Source organism: Polypterus senegalus, chromosome 5, assembly GCF_016835505.1.
Source record: "Polypterus senegalus isolate Bchr_013 chromosome 5, ASM1683550v1, whole genome shotgun sequence".
Taxonomy (NCBI): domain Eukaryota; kingdom Metazoa; phylum Chordata; class Cladistia; order Polypteriformes; family Polypteridae; genus Polypterus; species Polypterus senegalus.
Genome location: NC_053158.1, coordinates 27,458,565 through 27,481,072, shown reverse-complemented (window position 1 = coordinate 27,481,072; position 22,508 = coordinate 27,458,565). Strand labels below are relative to the sequence as shown.

The following is a 22,508-nucleotide window of genomic DNA, read 5'->3' as shown; positions in this document are numbered from 1 at the left end:
AAAATCCTACTGACTGTCTGGAACTGAGATGACTTGTCTACTGTCAAAAATACTACACTGGCACTCTTTACCTTCTCTTGTCTCTTTCTGCTCACTGGTTTGCTTACACTCAGCAACTGAAGCCACACTTGGTGAGGTAGATGGGGGTAATGTAGGTTTTTACTCCAGCCGAGGGCAATTTCGTATTGACTTATTTTTTTTATGTTATTTATTCATGACTATTCATGAATTTTGTTTTTCTTTTCTTTTAACTATTTCTAGGACATCTTGCAAATCTCTTTGAGCTACATCAGATGTATGATAAAAATGCTACAAAAATAAACATTGCTGTTGTTGTTATTATATCTTGAATCATGGAGGTCTTCCCTGAAACTTTTAACCTTGCATAGCTTCCTTCCAAATAAATGATTTTTTCCTTTCCTCTTGTTTAGGAATTTCACCTGATCTTTACACTTATTTTTAGGTAAATCAGACCACTGCTTTTATATTAACTATTTTTTTTATTACATAATGTATAAAAAAACCTTTGTAGCAAAAAAAAAAAAAAAAGACCTTGGGGAAAAATGCACAGCTGTTAAAATCCACATTAGTCAACAACTTGGTGAAAGTGTGTAAATAGTAAAAATAAATATAACACTATTTAATAACTGAGATCTTCACTTATCATATATGAAAATTTATGTACTGTATTTTTAGATTTTGCATTTACAAAACATCACATTCTATCTTTGAATAAACAAAACTAAGTTCATTCTGACCATTTATTTATTCATTGCTCAGATTCTGAATAATATTTTATTCTAATGGTTACAATAAACTATTCACTTGAGGTTTTAAAATAGCAGCAAACTGAATTCATTGCATTTATTTACATCATAAAAATGGTTCAAAATTACCCTTAGAATATTTTTTACGAAGACCAAAATAAATCAGGGTGCAATTAGGCAGAACAGCAGCAAAAGTAAGCATACATTAAATTAAAACACTTTCATGAAGAAGCAACTCTTTATCAAGAAATATAATCAAGTAAAACAGTTTAGAATTGCAGAAAGTCTGTATCTGGTTATCCATATCAGAATGGTTTACTTTCTTCAAATGTCCTAATGATGAAACTGCTTAGCTTTGGGAAATTTCATTTAATTCAATTTCTAGACTCAGGGGCTCTATATTCTGTAATTCCATACCACAACTTGGACAAGTCAAGTCAATATCAGATATAGAATAACTTTTAATACAGTAATAGCAAAACACATGACTACAGCCAATAGTATGTGGCATGATGGGCCATTCACCGCATAAAGTGCACTCTCTGCAATGTGTGACCAATGTTGCATCCTTAGCTCTGATACTATCAAACGGTGAAAACAAAGAAATAAATTTTGCTTTCAGTTTTCTTGTGTTGATAAGTGGAAAGAGAAAAATAAGAAATTCCGCAAAGCCATGCCACAACAGCTCTCGATTCATATATTCAAATCCAATTTGTCGGATGCCTTGAGGTTTGCAGAAAACTGCACGAATTCCAAGGAATCGCTCCGTGAGTGTAGGAAATGTTCCTTTTCGAAGAAAGACAAGGAAATTCAGCAGGCTTGCAACTTTTATGAAACCCGAGATTAAATTTAGAAGTAGTTTTATTTTATGTACAGCAGAATCAGAAGGTCGGTTTGCAAACAGGTCATGAACTCTCTCTTGCTGCCACTTTTCTCCAATTGTGCACAAAGCATACCAGAGTTTCTGCTGGCGGCTCATTTGTTGATACTTTTGGGTCTGAGAGAGGTTATTCTTGTATCTGATGCTCAAAAGTGCCTGCCCAACAGTTGCGCTCTTGGAATAGATTGTGAACCTCCATAAAACAAGTTGCAATAATGCTTTCAGCTCTGGTTCAAAATGAGTTAGCTGCCCAGGTTTAAAATGTTGAAAGCACTGGGAGAACTGTGTCCAGATCAGCTGCTCTAAAGCTCTGTCCAACTCAAAGGCATCAAGCTGACTGATTCGTAGAACTGGACTAATTGAACTTGAATGGCCTTCCTTCATATTCACATCTTCTCCAGTGTCATCTGCAAACATAAAGGGAAAATGCTTATGCTTTTATGCAATAAAATCACTTTTCATGTGTGTAAAACCTATTCAAAATCCCCTATTACCTGGACTGCCCAGGCCGAGTATGGTTTACATCATACTTTCTTGGAGATTTAGAGTACCGGCAAATCACATCACAGCAAAGGCATACCCATAACATCTATCATATGAGAAATGTTTCCAGTTAAGATCTTAGGTATGACACATTAAAACACACAGCAAACTTCTTATTCCCAATGTATTCTTAATAAATGAAAGAAAAATACAATAAAGTATATTTGCATTTATGCATTATATTCCACTGGCTGTTCTGTACAGCTTCACAGCATGTATATTCACAGAGACTCTATTCACACTTCCAAAAGTAAAATAAACAAAAGAGGAACAAGGTAATAAAGTACCTTCACTTTCCATTTAATTAAATGTATTTGTTTATAGCACATATCCATGTACAATCTAGGAATGCTATACCAAATTACAAATATAATACAAGTGGAATTAAAAAAAATCCTTTCACAACAAATATCTTTACTTACCTTTGCAGGAAATTCATTTTTTCTCACAGAGAATTAAGACACTGGTTAATCTACCTCTGAGTTACAAGCGGCCCTTCTGCTACCGGCAGCTGCTGCTACCTACTGGAAACCTTCAGCACAAAGTGGCACAAGGCAAAGCAACCGAGACAGATTATCACTTCACTGCACTCTGGGAATACAAACTCTTGATATTCTTTTTTCAATGCTTTTATTGAGTAGTTTACAAGTTATGAATTAATATATTTTATTTGAGAACATAGTATTGACACAAACCCATCAATAGTAATGTGGCTATTGTCAAGGGCTTGTCAATATTAATGTAATTATGATTTAGAGGACCACGCAGATGTTAGCTGGGCCAAGTAACATCTCCTACAGGGCTGCTATCAATACCAGGATTACTATTGACAGGTTTCTTCAGACCCATGGTACTGCTAGATATATTACCAGTAGACACTTTTGTCAATGCCTTCTGCCTATAAAAATTAAGCATTTAAATTTACAAGACTTTTAACTACAGCAACTGGAAATCTATGATTCTTAAGCAAACTACAGATCCTGTGAACAACTCTATTTACTGGTAACACAAATGTAAAGCTCATTTATAGGATAAACTAGGATAAAAGGCGTGAGAACACAGTATATGCTCATCTATTAACCGATGTATAAAAAGTAGAATTAACAGGTAATAAATGATACTAGCACAATATAAGTCTATATTATAGATCTCTTTGTAGTGAATGGGATCCCAAGTGAACTAAAGCTATTTATATAAATATAAATATATTAATAAAACTGTAATACAAACAGGCTAAATGGTACCTTTAGGGAGTCAGCACTAATTTGAACCTGTGAGCCTGCACTTTACAGCTTAGATCCTTTGTCACCGAGTCACACTTGCTGTTAACTGCACTACTATAAAAAGAAAATCTTTGCCAGAAAAGTCCTAACTTGGCTTTCAATCACAATCAGAAATTAAAAGGTCTCTACGAAGTGTTTACTTTAACAAAATTTAAATGTAACTGTACATCAGAAACGGAAAAGGTGTAGAGTATGTTTTAAAAAACTGATATTAAATAATTACAAATAAACCACTAAGTATTAATTCAAAACACACATGTAGCTTTTCAATGATAGCTTAAAAACGTTGCTGTAAATTTATTCTAACATGACATTACCAGTCCTAGGGCAGTTATCAAGTACCTAATTAGTATCTGTTAGCAAATTCCAAAGAGAGTTGCAGGTATGTCTAGAGCTCCATCTGTGAAAAGCAGGTGCTGCTGTACAGCGCTGCATATTCAAACAAACTAAATGTACTCTACTACAACAAAAATGAAAAAGGCCTTCGCTCAAGGGAATACAGGTTTATAAATATGCAGGAATCCTGACTCCTGGGAACAGTCTTTTTATTTAAGCAAGTTTCACAGTTCTGGTTTATACCCACCTTTAAACCATTAAACAGATTACCATACAATCAGCTAAATGTAGATTTATAGTAGGCAGTGCACTGACTCAACAAGAAAACGTTTAAGGTCATTTATGATATTATTTTTATATAATAATTTCCCATGTCTATCCAGTAATTTGAAATATCGATGACCAATCTTAAACAATGTAAAGCAGAAATAGATCAGTCCACATTATCACAGCAGAAGATGAATTATTAGTTTTAAAATATTACACACAATTACATAGAATACATTAAGCCAAACAATAAAACACAGAATTGTGTGTGGTGCAGTATTTTTAACGTAATGCCTTTTAATGAAAATTTCCTTATGTCTTCCATTTTCTGATCAATTTGTCTAGTGGGCATTTTTGTTAAAATCCTCTCCAGTGCTCCTTAAATATCACTTGCTTAATATATTAATTGTTCTCTCTCTATATATGCAGTATATATTTTTATGTTTACTTGCTATTTATGTCATATACACACCTGTGGCAAATTAGTTAGAGCTGCTGCCTCAAGGATCCAGTATCCTGGATGGTTTTATTGTCTTGGTGGAGTACAGTATGTGGAATCTTCTCCAGGTGCTCCAATTTTGTAACTTTATCTCCAAAGATGTGTGTGTTGGAGTAACTGGCAATTTTGAGGCTGGCATCGTGTGAGTGAGTAGTACTGTTTCTTGTACTATGACTGATTGGCACTCCCCCATGCAATCCAAATAAATGGGTTTTACAATATTACAGTATGCAATGTTACATTTATTTCTTTGATGGTGTAGTGGTTAGTACTGATGCCTCACCAGCAAACAAGTCCTGGGTAGAAGTGAAGGGCAGGGTAAGTAACAGTACAGACTGCATATTCTCACCATGTCTATGTGAGTTTTCACTGGGTACTTTAGTTTCCTGCCATATGCCAAGCATATTCACGTTAAGTAGACTGGTCACACTAAAGTGGCTAGATGTGAACAAAATTATGTGGGTGTGTATTGGATGGACAGACATCTTGTCTTGGGTTGATTCCTGCCTAGCCCAATGTAAGTTCATAAAATTAACGAAAATATGCTATATTTGAAATAACTAATGTATATTTCTTTTTTAAAATTGCAGGGAACTTTGTATATTTTATTGTTACTTTTTAACTGTATTTGTAAATATATACAGGGCTCAGATGTTATAATGGAAGATGCACTAAATAATACAAAATTAAACTGTTTCTTTCTCAAAAAAAAAGTTTTTGCTTTTCAACAAAACTGTTTTGTATGTTTCACTTTTTAACTTATATAAAATGGATATAAATTTCTAGCCATTTTAAAGTATATTAATAAGAGTTTTTTTTTACAAATGTCTATAATTTATTTAAATTCTATGTGATGCTGAAGGTCTGAAGTTGAACAACAGTTTTCACTGCAGTATACTAATCCATATACAATCTTAAATATGCAAATCTTTAATAAAAGGGATTTTTATGTGTATAAATTCAAGTGTATTCTTAAAAAGTTCTAAAAGCATTTCCCTCAATTACATAAGAATGCACTTTTTCAGAGGGTTTACCGTTGTCTTGCACCAAAAATGTGGTGACCAGAAATGAAAAAAAAATGTAATTTATTCAAAATATAAAATACTGAAAAGGCAGTAAGTGAAAGGTGTTAAATCTACTTAAAGTATTAAGAATACTGCATAAAGTTTACAATGAACCACTTACTGACTGCGGGTTCCTCCTGTAGCCCACCTGTTGCTGTGGTATTGTTTCAAAACAACACCCCCCTCTGGCTTTGTATTTTTATCATTCAATGCAGCACAGCATTACTCAGATCCAGCACTGAAGTCGCTTTTGTAGCTTTCTCTCCAGATTTGCTGGTAGTGTCAAACTTGTGGTTATGCCTGTCAGAAGTATGGATCCTATAAGAATTGTGTCACAGCATTCACATTCCCACAACTAAGCTGGACAGAATAAGGAAATTATCAGTGGCTGCAAGCGGTCATGACTCCTGCTCTATCACTCAGCTATGTAGCTTCAGTTTTACTTTTTAGCTTGGGACCAATGACTGGGGAGACAAAAAAACAATTTAACACAACTGAATAGTGTTTACTAAAGTTTATGTTCAACTATTTTCAACCACAGCACAGGCTTTTGCAAGACATTAAAAGTTATTAAACCATTGTATATTGCGTCCGTAAATTTCCAACCATAAATTCACAGATGCTGCTTAGGTTTTATTCATACATTCAACCATAATCATAGCAAAAACAAATCATGCCTGCTCAAATGAACTATAAATATCTGCACCAAATTATGAAATTTCACAAAGAAGAACATTAAACAAATTACTAAAAAAAACTTAAAACAACATTACAGTTTAAATTTACAGAGAGACAAAGAGGATTTATATCGACATGCAGAAAAGTGATGAAATAATTTAAATTAATTATTACATATTTAAAATAATGACCTGTAGAAACACTGTAATAGGCCACGAGCCAGATCAAGATTTGAAAATTGACGGAAGAAAATGAGAAAAAGTTCAGATATGTTTTCACTTTATCTGTTTTGGGATAAAATATAACAGCATATACTTGCACCAAACAATGAAAAGAAAAAGCTATAGCTTCAACTTGTTTCTCACAGATACAGTGTTTCTTATAACTGGCTGTGTGTGATGGTCTTTTTACTTCACTACCAAAACCATGATTCCCCTTTTCTTATGGTCACATTTTGTTTCTACAACACTGTCTTTACTAATTTGAACTGAGTCGCAGTTTAACTTGTGTTGGGGCTGGGGGGTATTTAAATAACATGATGAATCAGGGCAGAACTAGATAGCATTTGACCCTGTTTTCAACTAATTTTACACCTAACTGTAGCATGGAAAAGTTAACTAAATGCTTTGCTAACAGGTAATGGATAAACAAACTCCGCACTTTTGGACCTGTAAAATTTACTGAAAGGGTGTGGACTTCGCCAACATCATTGGACTAATATATTGTTCTATAATGTGTTGCGCACAGGGGGTGTGGTTTTTTTTTTTGCTTCATGTCCCACCCATCATAACCTATCATCTATTTGGGTGGTTTTGGGAGCGAAAGCTTTGATTTGTCAAAAATTTCGATCTCCAGTTTTCGACAGATCTCGATGTTTTAGAGTTCCCTGATGCCAAAAATATCGATATCTCAATGACGGGTGTCATGAGATGATGAAGTGCTGATTAGTTTTTCAGCCAAATCATGCAAGAGAAAAATAGACACTCTAGAGAAACTCTCAAATACCATAAATCTGAAATTAATTATTAATTCTTCTTGGCAATTTCTATCGTAATGACCTATTTTTTGATTAGAAAGATCAGCATTTAAGCGGTAAATAGTTACTGAAATGTTATAGAATACCCTTAAATTATTATAGCTTAAAAAGTGTTTTATTAGATAGCAGGATTTTCTTCAATTGGCTATTTGATGATATTATTAACCATGCAAATTCAGTACTGAAATATAAATTGCATATTTACATCCTCCATGCCCATTACATAAACTCAGTCCATTATACTCTCCTGTTGAAAAGAAATTGTTCTCATATGAATTTATAAACAGATGCACTATGGAATCATCTAGTGTTTGATTAACTGTTTAAGTGGTATCTGGTTAACTGGTCTCTCTTCTCCTTTCTTATGCAATTGTTTATGTGAGAAACCTCACACCAACAATAATAATATGTTGCAGTTCAATTAATAGTCTCAGTTCTAAAGCAAAGAAAAAGTAACTTAGTAGAACAATTAAACTGTTTATACGTCCAGATCAACAGCCTTTACAATCCTTCTACTTCCATAAAAATACATTTCCTATTGTACCTAATAAAAATTCACCTTAAAAGTGTCATACAGTATTCACCTGCCAAGTTATGTTTCTTAATGAAATGTCTGGTGCAGAATTACTTTTAACAGACCAAGAAAAATGTATTTTCATAAGAAATGTTCTACTTCAGTTTTAAATTAAATGTAGGTATTTGGAACTAAAATAAACTCTGTGCATTAAAATGGAATTCTTAGCATTATGCACGTAGACAATCACTCTGGTGGATGTGGAGTATAAATCTGACACCTAAAGTTATCAGATAGATAATTATGTCTCTCAATGAGAGTGACATGCTTTTTCCAAGTAGAAATTAAAGCTTTGGTAGAATACACAGCAGCATTTAGTGGGTATAGCACCCCATTTTTCACTTGAAAAATCAAGCAATAGGCACAGCTTGTTTTGAACAACCAATTACTTGTAAATGATGCTATTTATTGTTACCTGCCACAACTTGTAGTTACATTTATTGTGATTGGTAGACTGATTGCTGCCCCCCTAACCTATTTTCCCCCATTGAGGGGCCTCAGAAGCATCATGTTGTTACTCTCTCAGCTCTTATTGCACGTTTTACAATTCATAATACTATCACAACAATCAAGCTGAAAGTACTGGCAAAGAGGAGGTTAGCGAAGACTTTAGAAGGGGTTTTATCTGTTTGGTTTTAAATTGATGATATTTGAATTATAACCTCTTTTATCTAATCACAGATACAATTATACAGTGATTTTTTAAAAAAGCACTTTTACTAAACACCACATTTTAATTTTTTGAAAACTTAACTGTTCACTGTCTGATAACTGGTGATAAATCTTTCCATATCCATTAATAGAGCTGCAGCTTAGTACACTAATTTAGTGCAACAAATGTCTAACTGCATACCACAAAATTTTCATTAAGAAAAGACAAAACAGTTCTGAGATCTGTTAGTTCATCTATACCTTTATGTGTTTTTTTTTCTGTTCAGGTGCATGATCTAATATGCTATTCCAGAACAGGGAACAGTTTTGGCAGGAAAGAGTTTACCCCACTATGAAAATGCAAAGCAATGCAACACTACCTTTGATAAGATTATTGATGTATTTGTTCTGAAAAGCAAAATGAAATGCACACCTAAAAACATCTGTCTATTTTGTGAATGTATTAAAATAAGGTCATGGAGATCCAGAGTCTTTTCAAAAAGGACTGAGTGCAACTAGATCTGAATCAAACAAGCAGCTCCCTGCAGATCAAATATATGCTCTTACTTACTCAGCGTCTCAAAATAGGCCAGCTCAGCCAGACTGCATGTCATCAGACTGTTCATAAGAATCCATGTGAACATAGAAAAAAACATTCAAGGTACATAATGACATCAGCGCTGCTGAAAGTGACACTACTATCCACGGTGATACTTTCTTGTAATACCAGTAATGCAATGTGAAATTCATGGAAAGCTGACCAATGACCTACAACAGCAGCTGATGTTGTCCTACAGCTTAAGTTTTTTTAATATAATTAACAGTTTAATCTTATTTATTGCTGCTAGAGCCATTTCACATTTTTAATAACTGTCAAAGTGTATTTGATATACATTGAAGAGGCTGTGAGGGTTAACATTCATGAAACAACTAGCTGGGACCACCATGACCCTTATTTGAAAAAGAAGAAAAAAAGGCAAAAGGAAGCAGGATTTATTGCATATGACGCAGTGTTAGTGTGCTAATGCTAAATAACAAAGTGAACCATTAATTGCAAAGGTAATATAAGCAATTTTGCAATTGCTTGTTAATTTTATTTCCTTATTTTTGGCTGGAGACACTTCAATTAAATAGATTAAACACAAGCCTTAAGGCTGGTGGAAAGGTTAGGAGCCATTTAGATGTTGGAAGGTTTATTTCCCATAGTAAAACACATAAAGCAACACTGACCATTGTGCTTGCAAGCTTTTTTTTTTTTTTTACACAATAGATACTATTAAAACAATGAAAGTGGAAATTTTGTTTCAACCATTTTCTTTTCTTTTCAAGATAGTCAGAAAGGCAACTAAATCATAGGGCAAAGGAGAACACAGTGTTGCTTAAATACACTTCCCAATTAAACTGTAAACTTACTAACACAGTGACATGTTACAACAAGATGTCCTTTCAAATTACAGCCCAGTTTGTAACTCTACTTTTCTCAACACTGATACTAAACTGGGTTAGTAATTTAATATACATATCAAATTTTAAGAAAGAAGATTGATTCTTGTTTTTAAAAAGAGATAAAATAATCCACAGTATTCAAAAAACACATTAGGTGAATGAAGGTATGATTCATCCATTTATGCCTTCATCCTTTTTTAAGCCTCTTTAAGTTCAAGTTTGCAGACACCACAGCCTATCCAGGCAGCACTCAATGTAAGCCAGGCACCAATGCCAAGAACGTTTACGTTAGGCAGAGTACCCAGTGGGGTCTGGGTGGTCTTTTGGACCTAGAACAATGACAGATTTAGTTTTTTTTTTCCCCTACAGCTTAACTGGAGCTTTTTACTTTTTTTTCTGTTTGTCCTAGACAACTGACCTTATCATTGAAGTTTCATTTACAGACACTAAAAACAGATTATATATTTAAGGACTCTTATTTGTTTTAATTATATATTTATCTTAGGTTATGTGTGGATTATTTATTTTTTGTATATTATGTCACAAAAGAAACAGATTGGTTGGCATCCTGCCTGGAATGAATGTTTTCTTACCCAGCCAGGAGGCCTTGATAATGGAAAGGGGAACTGGTGGGAGAAGCTGTCCCCAGTTTAGGCAGGTTCTGCCTGAGCCAGAAGTGCTTTCTGGATGTAGTGTGGTGGCATCAGAAGTACTCCTGGGCTGGTATAAAGGAGACAGCTCCGCTTCACCCAGGGGAGCTAGTGTCAGGTGCGAAGGAAGGTCAAAGGTTGTTAAGAGGAGTGAAGGGGAAAAGTCTGATGAGAAGGTTTATTGTAACACTTAATGGAAACAAATGAAACCTTGCAAAGGTAATTGTATTAATAAAAACCTAGGCTTGTACCAGAAATCATGGCTGAGCATTTGTGTTTGGAGCTGGGAGTGCTGCTACGTTGTCTACTGGCTACAACTATTTATGCATTATTATTCTTATCTATTTATCTTTGCAAGCAGCTACTTCTTTGACTCTTGTAAAGCACTTTGAGCCACACTGTTTGTATGAAAATGTGCTTTAGAAATAAATGTTATTGTTTCCTCTTCAGTGACCTGAGATGAAGACAGGACTCCTTTGGCACTGTGTCTCTTCAGAGAATCCTTGGGTACCATTGGTTTGGTGCTTACAATGTCCTGAATGAGGCACATTACCTGCATCAGTTACGGCACAATGGCCAAGTGGCTTGATTCCTTAAGTGTAATCTGGCTGCCAAGCCAAGGGGACGTCCACGTAACACCTGATTATGGCAGATAGATGGTCATTTCTGGAGGGCGAGACTAAACCGCATGTCTGCCTTGGGGTTGCCAACTGTGATTCTCAGCTGTTTTGCTGTGTGCGGCAACACACTGTACCAGTGCATGTTCCCCAACAATTGGGTTGTGCTGTCTATTCTGATGAATATGCTACTAATATTACTGCCTACTGAAGTGTTAATTTATTTTGTTTTATTTGTATATTTATTGATTCACACAAGACTAGTTACCTGTACTGGAGTTTCCCTTTGTTTTTCTTTCCAGAATTTTTAGGAACTGGGAGCATAAGTTAGTAATTGGTATGAAACAGGAGTAAGGAGTAGATCAGGTAAGCTATTTTGTGTTTTTCATGGTGCTGGATAATGGCATGTTGATTACACATACTACTACTCCTCCCAATGGCAAAACTTTATGTGCTAATAGTAACTTTGTTAGTTTGACTACTTCAAAATGCAACAAGGGTAATCGAAATTCCATTTGTAAATAACTTTATTTGTTCCCACATAGTTTTTCTAATCTCCTTTTTCTAATTTGGGTGGCTTCTTTCACAATACAAGGGGTTACTACCTAGGCTTGAAAAAAAGTGGTTTATACCTAGTTTGAAATGGTAGCATAATCCATCCACTCATGCATTTTTGTTTAAACCTGCTTTTTTTTATTACAAAGCTATAGCCTATTCTTGCAGTATGGAATGCAACGAAGGAACCAATTCCAGATGGGATGACAGTCCTTTACAGGTCACACTGAAGAGAGGTGATGAAACAGACCTAAACTCCGTGTCGTCTTTCTCAATGGCACTTCTTTAAAAAGGTTCAACAACAACAATGTTTATTTCAACAGCACATTATTATACAAGGCATGTTGCTGAAAGTGCAACAGCACATTTAGTTTGAGCCATTTGATTTAAATATTTATGATAATCCCATAGCACATTAAAAAAAAAGTTGTATTGTATGCAACATGTTGAATCCTTATAAATTAAGGATTATTATGGCTGTCTTGAGAAGGATATCAACAGCATCCACTTGGATAAGGCTTTTTATTTGTGTGCCCTTGAAGTGGAAGCACAATGCCTAGTACAATATTCAGCTAAAATGAAAATTACTCTTTGAAAGAAAGTATTTATAACCCTAAGTAGACAGACCAGTGAGACGGATAGGAGATAAGCCTACATAGCAAATGCTAAGGACTTGTCCACAATGAACTGATCCATTGTCAAACACTTGACTACTTTGGACACAATATTTCCATTGTCATTTTACAAAGGTTACATGCTATATACTTAGTACTGAAAATGCAGAGATAATGTTAATCATGAAAAAAATTCAAGTACAATGCACATGGGTAAAAATATAAAAGCACAACACAAAGCTAAATGTCATAAGAAAAAAAAAAAGGAATAAGATTTGAACCTGGAGAAAGAAAAAAAAAAAAACCTTGGGTCCACGAGTCCTAAAGACAGAAGCCAGTAAATGTAAATTGCTCATTTCACCTTAATGTTGTATTCTCAGTAACTAGTGTGGCATAATGATCAAAACTGCAGTTGGAATAGTTACATTGCTTTCCCTGGCCAGTGATGCAAGAACTGGCTTCTGTTTTCCACAACACCCAACTTTCTGAAGGAGCACTTCGGCAGGACGACTCTGATTTTTTTTTATTTATTTCCACCTTCAGAAAAATAAAATACAGCCACCCAGTTTTTGGAGAAGGAATGGGCTTATTTAACTTTAAGGGCAGAATGATATGCTTTAGTGCTCTAATAACGTCTCCTTTTGGTTCTCTTTAAAAAAATATCCACACATATGTTGTGCATCTATTTCCAGAAGTTGTTCTCACAGCTGAGTTTGCTTTGGTAAGATTATATGAATCAATATGAATACATTTGTTGCCATACCTTCCCCATTTCGAGCTCAGTACAAAACTTGCCATTTTTATCCTTTTCTTCTAAACTGGAAATCTGAATGCAAAAGCATGAAGGCATTTCCAGAAAAGGTCAGAGGTTGTGAGTATTTTGGATATAAAAATCAAGAATCAGAAAACCACTTAGAAAGAAAGAAAAAAGCAGTCATTGCTTTGTAAAGTGGTATTTTTGGCCGTCAGAACCTGATCATCTCTAACTTTAGTGCCTAAATCTTTATTAGTGGGCCTCACTTCAAAGCTGTTATATATTTTTTTTGTTTACCTCTTTCAAACATTTTCAGTAAATTACCAACAAGTAAAAACCCTGGGCCAGGTCATATTAGTGAAACAATTTTCTAATCTTATCCGGAGCAGGTCCTGACAATAGGTTAACACATTAAGAATACAATAAATCACAACGAATCTTAAGAACAAAAATGAATATATGCACATGCCTGTCCTGGATGGAGGTTACTGGAACAGGCTTTGGGCAAATGCAACTATGTAATGGAATAAGTGGCTTAAAAAAAATAAATGAATAAATAAATTAAAACAAGATGAACAATGATCAATAATAGTCTTTAAAAATATTACTTATTTTCAAAGGCATTTTACAGATTTCATATACACAGTCATATGAAAAAGTTTGGGAACCCCTCTTAATTCTTTGGAATTTTTTTTATCATTGGCAGAGCTTTCAAGGTAGGAACTTCCTTTTAATATACGCTTATGGAAACAGTAGTATTTCAGCAGTGACATTAGGTTTATTGGATTAACAGAAAACATTCAATATACATTATAACAAAATTAGACAGGTGCATAAATTTGGGCATCCCAACAGAGATATTACATCAATACTGAGTTGAGCCTCCTTTTGCAAATATAACAGCCTCTAGACGCCTGCTACAGACTTAGATGAGTGTCTGGATTCTGGATGGAGGTATTTTTGACTATTCTTCCATACAAAATCTCTCCAGTTCAGTTAAATTTGATATCTGCTGAGCATGGACAGCCTGCTTCAAATCATCCCATAGATTTTTGATGATATTCAAGCCAGGGGACTGTGACGGACATTCCAGAACATTGTACTTCTCCCTCTGCATGAATGCCTTTGTAGATTTCGAACTGTGTTTTGGGTCATTGTCTTGTTGGAATATCCAACTCCTGCGTAACTTCAACTTTGTGACTGATGCTTGAACATTATCCTGAAGAATTTGTTGATATTGGGTTGAATTAATCTGACCCTCGACTTTAACAAGGGCCCCAGTCCCTGAACTAGCCACACAGCATGATGGAACCTCCACCAAATTTGACAGCAGGTAGCAGGTGTTTTTCTTGGAATGCGGTGTTCTTCTTCTGCCATGCAAAGCGCTTTTTGTCATGACCATATAACTCAATTTTTGTCTCATCACTCCAAAGCACTTTGTTCCAAAATGACTGTTTGTGGTGTGATTGCAGAAAGGGCTTCTTTCTCATCACCCTGCCATACAGATGTTCTTTGTGTAAATTGCGCTGAATTGTAGAACGATGTACAGATACAACTTCTGCAGCAAGATGTTCTTGCAGGTCTTTGGAGGTGATCTGTGGGTTGTTTGTAATCATTCTCACAATCCTGCGCATATGCCGCTCCTGTATTTTTCTTGGCCTGCCAGACCTCAGTTTAACAGCAACTGTGCCTGTGGCCTTCCACTTCCTGATTACATTCCTCACAGTTGAAACTGACAGTTTAAACCTCTAAGATAGCTTTTTGTAGCCTTCCGCTAAACCATGATACTGAATAATCTTTGTTTTCAGATCTATTGAGAGTTGCTTTGAGGATCCTATGCTGTCACTCTTCAGAGGAGTCAAAGGGAAGCACAACTTGGAATTGACCACCTTAAATACCTTTTCTCATGATTGGACAAACCTGTCTATGAAGTTCAAGGCTTAACGAGCTAATCCAACCAATTTTGTGTTGCAAATAATCAGTATTGAGCAGTGACATGCATTCAAATCCGCAAAATTACAAGGGGACCCAAATTTTTGCACAGCCAGTTTTTCACATTTGATTTAATTTCATACAACTAAATACTGCTTCACTAAAAATCTTTGTTCAGAAAACACCCTAGTACTCAGATGTTCCTAGCAAATGAAAGACATACCACTGTTATCTTTTTTTGTTGAAAGTGGAGTCAATTATTATGCAGGCCGACAGGGGTTCCCAAGCTTTTTAATATGACTGGATTTATTAAACTTAATATTGATTTTTTGAACTATTCGTTTCTTAATAACAGCTGGGAAGACTATATATACAGTGTTTTCATATAGTATATGCTATTAATAATATCAAATACTGTAAAGAGCGATTTAGAGAATTTTAATGTTAATTTACCCAATGACAGATTCAAAAGCTAACAGTTATTAGGGAATGCAGATACTGTATGTCCAATATATAGAATAAGTATTGCTACTTTTTCTAATTCGTGTTTTTATTACTGCATTTCAACTGTCATTCTGTCAGTTTCATGCAGTGATTAATGGGTTACAATGAGTGACAGAAAATCTGCTACAGTGACTCAGAACTTAAGTTCAGTATCAAAGTTGCTATTTTTGCCTTTCCTTAAAGCAAAGCAAGTGAAATATTCTGTAGTCACTCAAAACACGCAAAAGTGTAAATAGCTCTTAATTTCAAAATAATGTTGGGATGGGCGACTTTTTCTTAGTTATTGCACACAAGAAATAATAAATATTTTAAAAAAATCCAATACAACATCCAATACATCGGAGTCCTAACTTGATTATTTTAGGCAGGAATCAGCCATGCATTCAGCCATTTTCCGATCTTGCAAACATCAGTTAAGGTTATGGTAACTGTAATATTTACTTCAACCCATTAGTTGATTCATTTTGATACCATTTCCGCTAACTTATTAAATCTGAAACACTGACATTTTAGAATTGCTTTTTTGCTTTTAATTAAATATAACCTGGATAAACACTTCCTCACTGGAACAATAAGACATGCTAGGTATTGATGCCCTTATTAAACATACTAAACGTTTTCATTTTAAACCTAGATGTATGCTTATGCATTACCATCATACTTTTCAGGCATTTATCTGCATTCTTAACAAAAAAAAAAAATCAGCAGAACTTAAATGCTAGAATAGAATCAGGAAATAAACATTTAAATAAATAACTTGAGTCCACCATGCACCGCATGCCTACATACCTGAACTCGTTCACACACTGACAAAAAGTTGAAATTTCACTACAATACAAAAACTGACAGCTTATGAGAAAACTTTAACTGGCATATTCCCCCAGAAGTCTTGCAATCACAGAATCACGCAGACATGGCAAATGTCTTTATTTCCACAGAAAGTATGTGCACACCCACACACACATTTGTGCTTAACCCTAAATATTATTTGGCTAGGCCAAAGTCATGGCATTTACCTTGCAGCTCCCTTCAGTTGTTTAAAACAGAACACATACAGGACTATAACCTGTGTTAATATCAAAGATAAAGATGCTTGTTATTAAAGGAATTGAATAATTATTAGACTGCAGTGCTTATCAAAAGTGACATTTTGTGTTGAATGGGGAAAAACACTTGTAATATTAGTTGTGTTGAGTTATTTAAATTGTTCTTGTTTGATTCGTTTATTGCAAACAGCTGGAAGTTTTTAAATTTTGCCAATAAACCTAATTTGCAATAGGGGCTGAATAATTTTGAGTGCAACTATATTATTACTTTTAGTCTTGTTCTATATAATTGACAAAATACCATTATATTTATTAACTTAAGTACTAATAAAACAATGGTATAATATGGTGACAAATGTGGTGGTTCCAGTATGCCAAAACTACTGCTCTACTGGTATTTTCATGGTGTTGGGATATTTTAATAGTATTTGTTTGGCCTCTTATTACATTTTTAAGGCCACAGCATTGTTGTTGTCCATGTGCATCCATCTCTGGCAACAGTCTACTCTTCAACAAATGAATATTTCCAGCAGGATACTACAATATGTAACAAAGCCAAGCATCATCATAAGCTAGTTCCACAAACATGACTCAAATAGCCTGCACAATCCTCTGATTTCAATCCAACTGGGCATGTTTAGGATGAGGCGGTTTGCAGGCTGAATGAGGGGATGATAATTCCACAGGACGTGTGTGATAAAGTCAAGTCAGCATGAACCTAACTCCTTAACATATTTTTCCAGCACCTTGGTGAATCCATGCACCAAAGAGGCCTTACCAAGCACTAGCCTGGTGTACATAATGAATGGGCCACTAAGTGTGTGTGTATGTACACTACCAGTCAAAAGGACAGACACTCCCAGAATGTTTTTAACATTTCTGATCGAAACTGATACTGTACCTTTTTTTACCAAGATACCAACAAATTGGTTAAAAAAGGCAAAGGCATAACTAGTGTTGATAATGGGTAGGATTGCTTGAAAGGACTAATTTTTAACTTATTCTTAATTAGTCATTTTAAATGCTAATTGGTTATTACAGAAACCATTGCAGTAGCATTATCACAACGGAAACTGGTTATTCTGTTCACGTAGGTTGCAAGGTACTACCATTCCTAATATTCAGCTCGGGATTTAAAAAATGGCCAAAACGAAACAGCTTTCCTAAGAAACTTGTCAAGTCTATTGTTTTAAAATGGGATTGCTTGGACATTGTTTGCAGGACTAAAAAACTACACACTGATGTTTTACTATCTTATGCAGTTGTACATCTGGGCCTTCCCCTTCTTTTTCTATCCTGGTTAGATCCTGTTTACCCTCTTTTAGTATTAGGACTAATTAAGGATAAGCTAAGGGAGTTGATCATCCATCCATCCATTATCCAACCTGTTATATCCTAACTACGGCCAACACTGGGTGCAAGGCAGGAAACAAACCCCGGGCAGGGTGCCAGCCCACTGCAGGGAATGTGCACACACCCCAAGCACACGCTAGGGACAATTTGGAATTGCCAATGCACCTAACCTGCATGTCCTTGGAATGTGGGAGGAAACCGGAGCGCCCGGAGGAAACCCATGCAGACATAGGGAGAACATGCAAACTCCACACAGGGAGGACCCGGGAAGCGAACCCGGGTCTTCTAACTGCGAGGCAGCAGTGCTGCCCGAGTTGATCATTAGGACACTAAATTTATGGCTCCTCATATGAGAATAATAAACAAACAAATCAGCCACATCAAGCTGTAACAGCCATTAGCAAAACTAATAATGTCTTGCTGTATTTTAAATAACTGTGATGTCTTGATTAAAAAAGTTATTCATTTCTATGAAAAACATGAAAATTTCTAGTTCTGTCCAGACATTTGATGGGTATTATGTGTGTATGTGTGAGAGATACACACATACATACATAAACACACACATACATGTAAATGAAAACACTGACATTAAGTAACTGATAATTGTGAACGGGAAATAAAAATTAAAATATTTTGTACAGAAAGTAAGTTATGTATATACTGTGAGATATATATATATATATATATATAACACCCCAAGTTCTGAACAGAGTCTGATAATGTAGGTAGTTACCTACCAGGTAATGATTGTGGTTGGTTGGCCGATCGAAACATATGTAGTGTACTTTTTGTATTGTTCGGCAGATAGTGTAACACATACAGTATATGTATATATCAGTGTATACACACACCCACACATATGTAAATGAAGCCACTGCCGTTAAGTTACTGGTAATTGTAAAGAGGAAACTTAAATTAAAAGAATATGTTGTTTAATTTTGGGCAGTACATAATGCAAGTTGTGTTTACTTGATTACTGTAGATGTATGTCACATTTGTAGGTTCTATTGAAGGCTATAGCTGCTATAGCATGAACTTGTGAGGTCACAGTGAAACATTATAAAAAGTGTTTCTCTCCGTACTAGAAGCACAGAGAAAGTAAAGAAATACATTTATTCCAGGACTGAAATGCAAGAGATCTTTTAAAATGTTAACTAAATTGTTTCAAAGTAAGAAATTCGACGAGCAACGTTCACAGTTATCTAGAAATTGGTACAAATGGTACTTTAAAAAACCATACAGGGTAACAGTCTTTCAGAAGCAGCGCGAGATTAGAAACTGACAAGCTTTTTTTTTTTTAAAAAAGGGTCACTGTTGTTAAAACCTGTTTTCCTTGTATGCAGAACTGATTGTTTATCTAGGTCAAACTTTTATTTGTCAATGGAGCGATGTGAATGCCCGGAAAGTAAAACAATCAGTGGAGTCCTATTCCACGAAATACGATTGCAACAGTTAGAACGTTTAATCACTGCTACTGCCTTGATAGCACAGTATGAGCACTACCCCTAAAACAACAAACAATACTGATTTTGTGCCTGGAAAACACAAAATTAAATAGTATTTATAATGAGAAAGCGAAACGGAAAAATCAATACTAAACTGGAGGCATACCCTGTCAAGCTTTTGCACGGAAGAAGAAATCAGACTAAAAGTATGAACGGTGGACTATGCTGCATGTATAGTTTATACCAGAGGTTACTGAAAAATGAATAAAACGCTCCGCCAAAGTGGGACTTCCATGTTTGTCAGCGAAAAATATAAACGATCGTTATCGACTTTAAAGCTACTAGTATCTTAATAATAATACTATTAATAATAAAAAATAATATTTACCCATTATTCCAGTTCAAAGGGAGAGCAGATCAAATCTTGCAGGTCATATTAAAGTAGGCTGAACGAGGTAACGTGCAGTAGTTTACTTCCGGGTTTGTCACCTGACTCTCAGCCCCTTAGCAACCCACGCACCAATAACAGTTCAGTTTGCCATAGCAACGCCGTCTTTGGAAAGCCAACCACGAAGCTCGGTTTGAACGGTTAACCTTAGCGAGGCAAAAGCGAATATCTCCGCGCTAAAGCGAAATTATTGGGGGCGTAGACAGAAGGAGGTAATATTTACTAGCGAGTTTAGTTTTGATTGATGGAAAATTTGTCCTGTCGTTTATCGCCTTTCCCGAGGCCTCTCCTCTGCGTCCAATCATGAATCTGATTATGCGGGGTTCCACCTCTAGTAGGATACATGAACGATGTGCTTTCCATTTAACAAAATCGTAGAAGCTGTCTAGTAATTACATAGTTAATTTGTATAGTTTTACTGTTTTGGTAACTTTCTTCTTTTAATTATTTATATATAAAGTGAGGCCGTAACATTTCTTAAGAATATTTTGAACGCTTCGATGTTTGGCTGCGCTCTCAGTAATCAACAGGTGCACAAGCCTGCAGGTAATAAGTAATTCGCAAATCTACTCCAGCGTCTATGTTTACAGACGAGGTGTTTAGACGGTATTCCATTATTTATTTACCCATTATCAGAAACGTTGTTTGCACGGGAAAATGTCACAGAGTGGCTCGAGAGGCCGGCCGGCCAGCGAGTTTCATTCATTTTCTGGTCGGGACAGTTACAATGAACTAGAGGCCTCCATAGAGACAATCGGTCCATGTGGTGAAGAGGGACGTCCTTTTCTTGGATCTTTGACTCCCAAGGTTCGGGTCCTGATGCATGAACGTCGCAGCCTTTACGAAGAGAGGCTGAGGCAGCTCGACTTCGATCGCAGAGATGCCCACTCCGAAGAAACCCTTCAGGTGAGTTGTCTGCGGCGTTGAAGTGTTTGCATTTCATTGTGAAAATTATATGCAATGACGCACATTTGACAGTAAAAATAAACACACACACAAAACCAACTAAACTACTGTACATTTCCTGCTGGAACTAGATCCGGGAATTAGCTTTTAAAATATTGTACATTGTAAAGTTATTTAACGCTTGGGACAGCAGATTGATGCCTTGTATCTGTCAATTTTGAAAATATTAACTATTTGCCAGGCAGGCTGCAATTTGTTGTGCTCAGTATTGTGTCTCAGATATGGATGTAAGCAACAGTGGGGTACCATGAGGAACAGTCCTGTTTCTTTCTACTAACCCAATACATCCGAGGCAATAAATATAACACCACTTGAAGAATTTTTCTGATGATTCTGCACATATGGGGTATATTGGTAAGTAGGATGAAGTGGTTTTCTTGGTGCAGAAGGAACTGCTTGCAGCTTAACATCTGCTGAACTAAGAAACTGATTATTGACTATTGCTGCATCGAAGGCAGTGTATGCCCAGGTCACAATTCAGGGAGTGGATGTTTAGAAGGTGCACCGCTACAAGTACTTAGGGGCCCATATCTGTGACAGACTGAACTGGTTTCTAATAAAACTGAGGAATTAGAGAAGAAAGGGCAGAGAGGACTTTTTTTCCTTAGGATTTCCTTTAATGTGGGTAATGACATCCTTTAAATATTCTAGTTCTTTGTGATGGCCAGTGCAATGTTTTTCTCCATGCTTTGGTGTGTTGCTCTGGGACCATCACTTCAAGAGATGCTCACTAAATCAACAAGATATTTAAAAGGACAGGTGCAGTTTTGGGCGGTTACAGTCACAGTGATTCATTATGCAGGAGTATTGGAGTTGTACAGAACTGGCACCTGGCACACTTCTACTGAATAATTCGGTTGCTGAAAGTCCTCAGTGTTAGTATATCAGAGAGAGAATATGCAGTCGTGTCCATAATGATAATCAGTTTTGTTTTCATTCTCTCCTTTGCTACGAGCTCCAAGTGGGTCAAGAGTGTGTCTCATAAATGAGCTTGCCCTTTTGAATAGCGTGTTAATTTTGGTGGGCCTCTTCTGAAGTTATATTACTCCTCTAGCACACCACAATTTTAAAAAATCACACTTTCCATCACATGGTTATAGAAGATGTGAAGGATGTCACTACCCATATTGAAGGAAAGCAGTCTGCTCTTATATAGTTCCTCTGTGTTATTGTAACATCAGAAAAATCTAGACAAGAACAGGCCATTAATTCCAAGAAAGTTTGCCAGTCCTATCCACTTAATTCCTCTAAAAAAACATCATGTCTAACTTTAAAAGTCCCTAAAGTCTTATTGTCTATCATGCTGCTTGGTAGCTTATTCCAAGTATCTATATGAGACCAGACCAGTCTGTTATTGATTTGGAGCCCTATGCACTTACAGCAATGCCTCACCTCTACATCCACTCCCTAGATAGTGATCAGGTACAGAGGCTGTTTGGTGTGGCGAAAGACAGTAACCAGTTTGGCTTTGTTGATGTTAAGTCACAGACAATTCTTAGCTTAACACACAAATTCCTCCATGTGACTCCTATACTCCATCTCATTCCCCTTATCAATAAACCCCATAAGTGCACAATCATCAAAAATGTATGTAGAT

The 22,508-nt window shown here is 35.8% G+C and overlaps 2 protein-coding genes across 4 annotated transcripts in view; one reads left to right on the top strand and one right to left on the bottom strand.

Annotated features, from left to right (window-relative positions):
* Positions 1–747: 747 nt before the first annotated feature.
* On the bottom strand, positions 748–19,988 carry pex2 (peroxisomal biogenesis factor 2). Its single transcript, XM_039754409.1, has 2 exons — positions 19,886–19,988; positions 748–2,054 (listed from the first exon to the last, which is right to left on the bottom strand). The coding sequence occupies exons 1-2, from the start codon at positions 19,887–19,889 to the stop codon at positions 1,117–1,119; spliced, it is 942 nt and encodes a 313-aa protein (XP_039610343.1). The 5' UTR covers positions 19,890–19,988; the 3' UTR covers positions 748–1,116.
* Positions 19,989–20,185: 197 nt separating this feature from the next.
* The window catches only part of LOC120530174 (putative leucine-rich repeat-containing protein DDB_G0290503), a 419,164-nt gene continuing 416,841 nt past the window's right edge, over positions 20,186–22,508 (top strand). For 2 of the 3 annotated variants that reach the window (XM_039754404.1, XM_039754406.1), the window contains exon 1: positions 20,186–20,851. In XM_039754404.1, coding sequence (XP_039610338.1) covers positions 20,603–20,851 — 249 coding nt within the window. In that variant the 5' untranslated portion in view covers positions 20,186–20,602. The remainder of the gene's footprint in view (positions 20,852–22,508) is intronic. The other variant, XM_039754405.1, reaches the window with a different exon arrangement.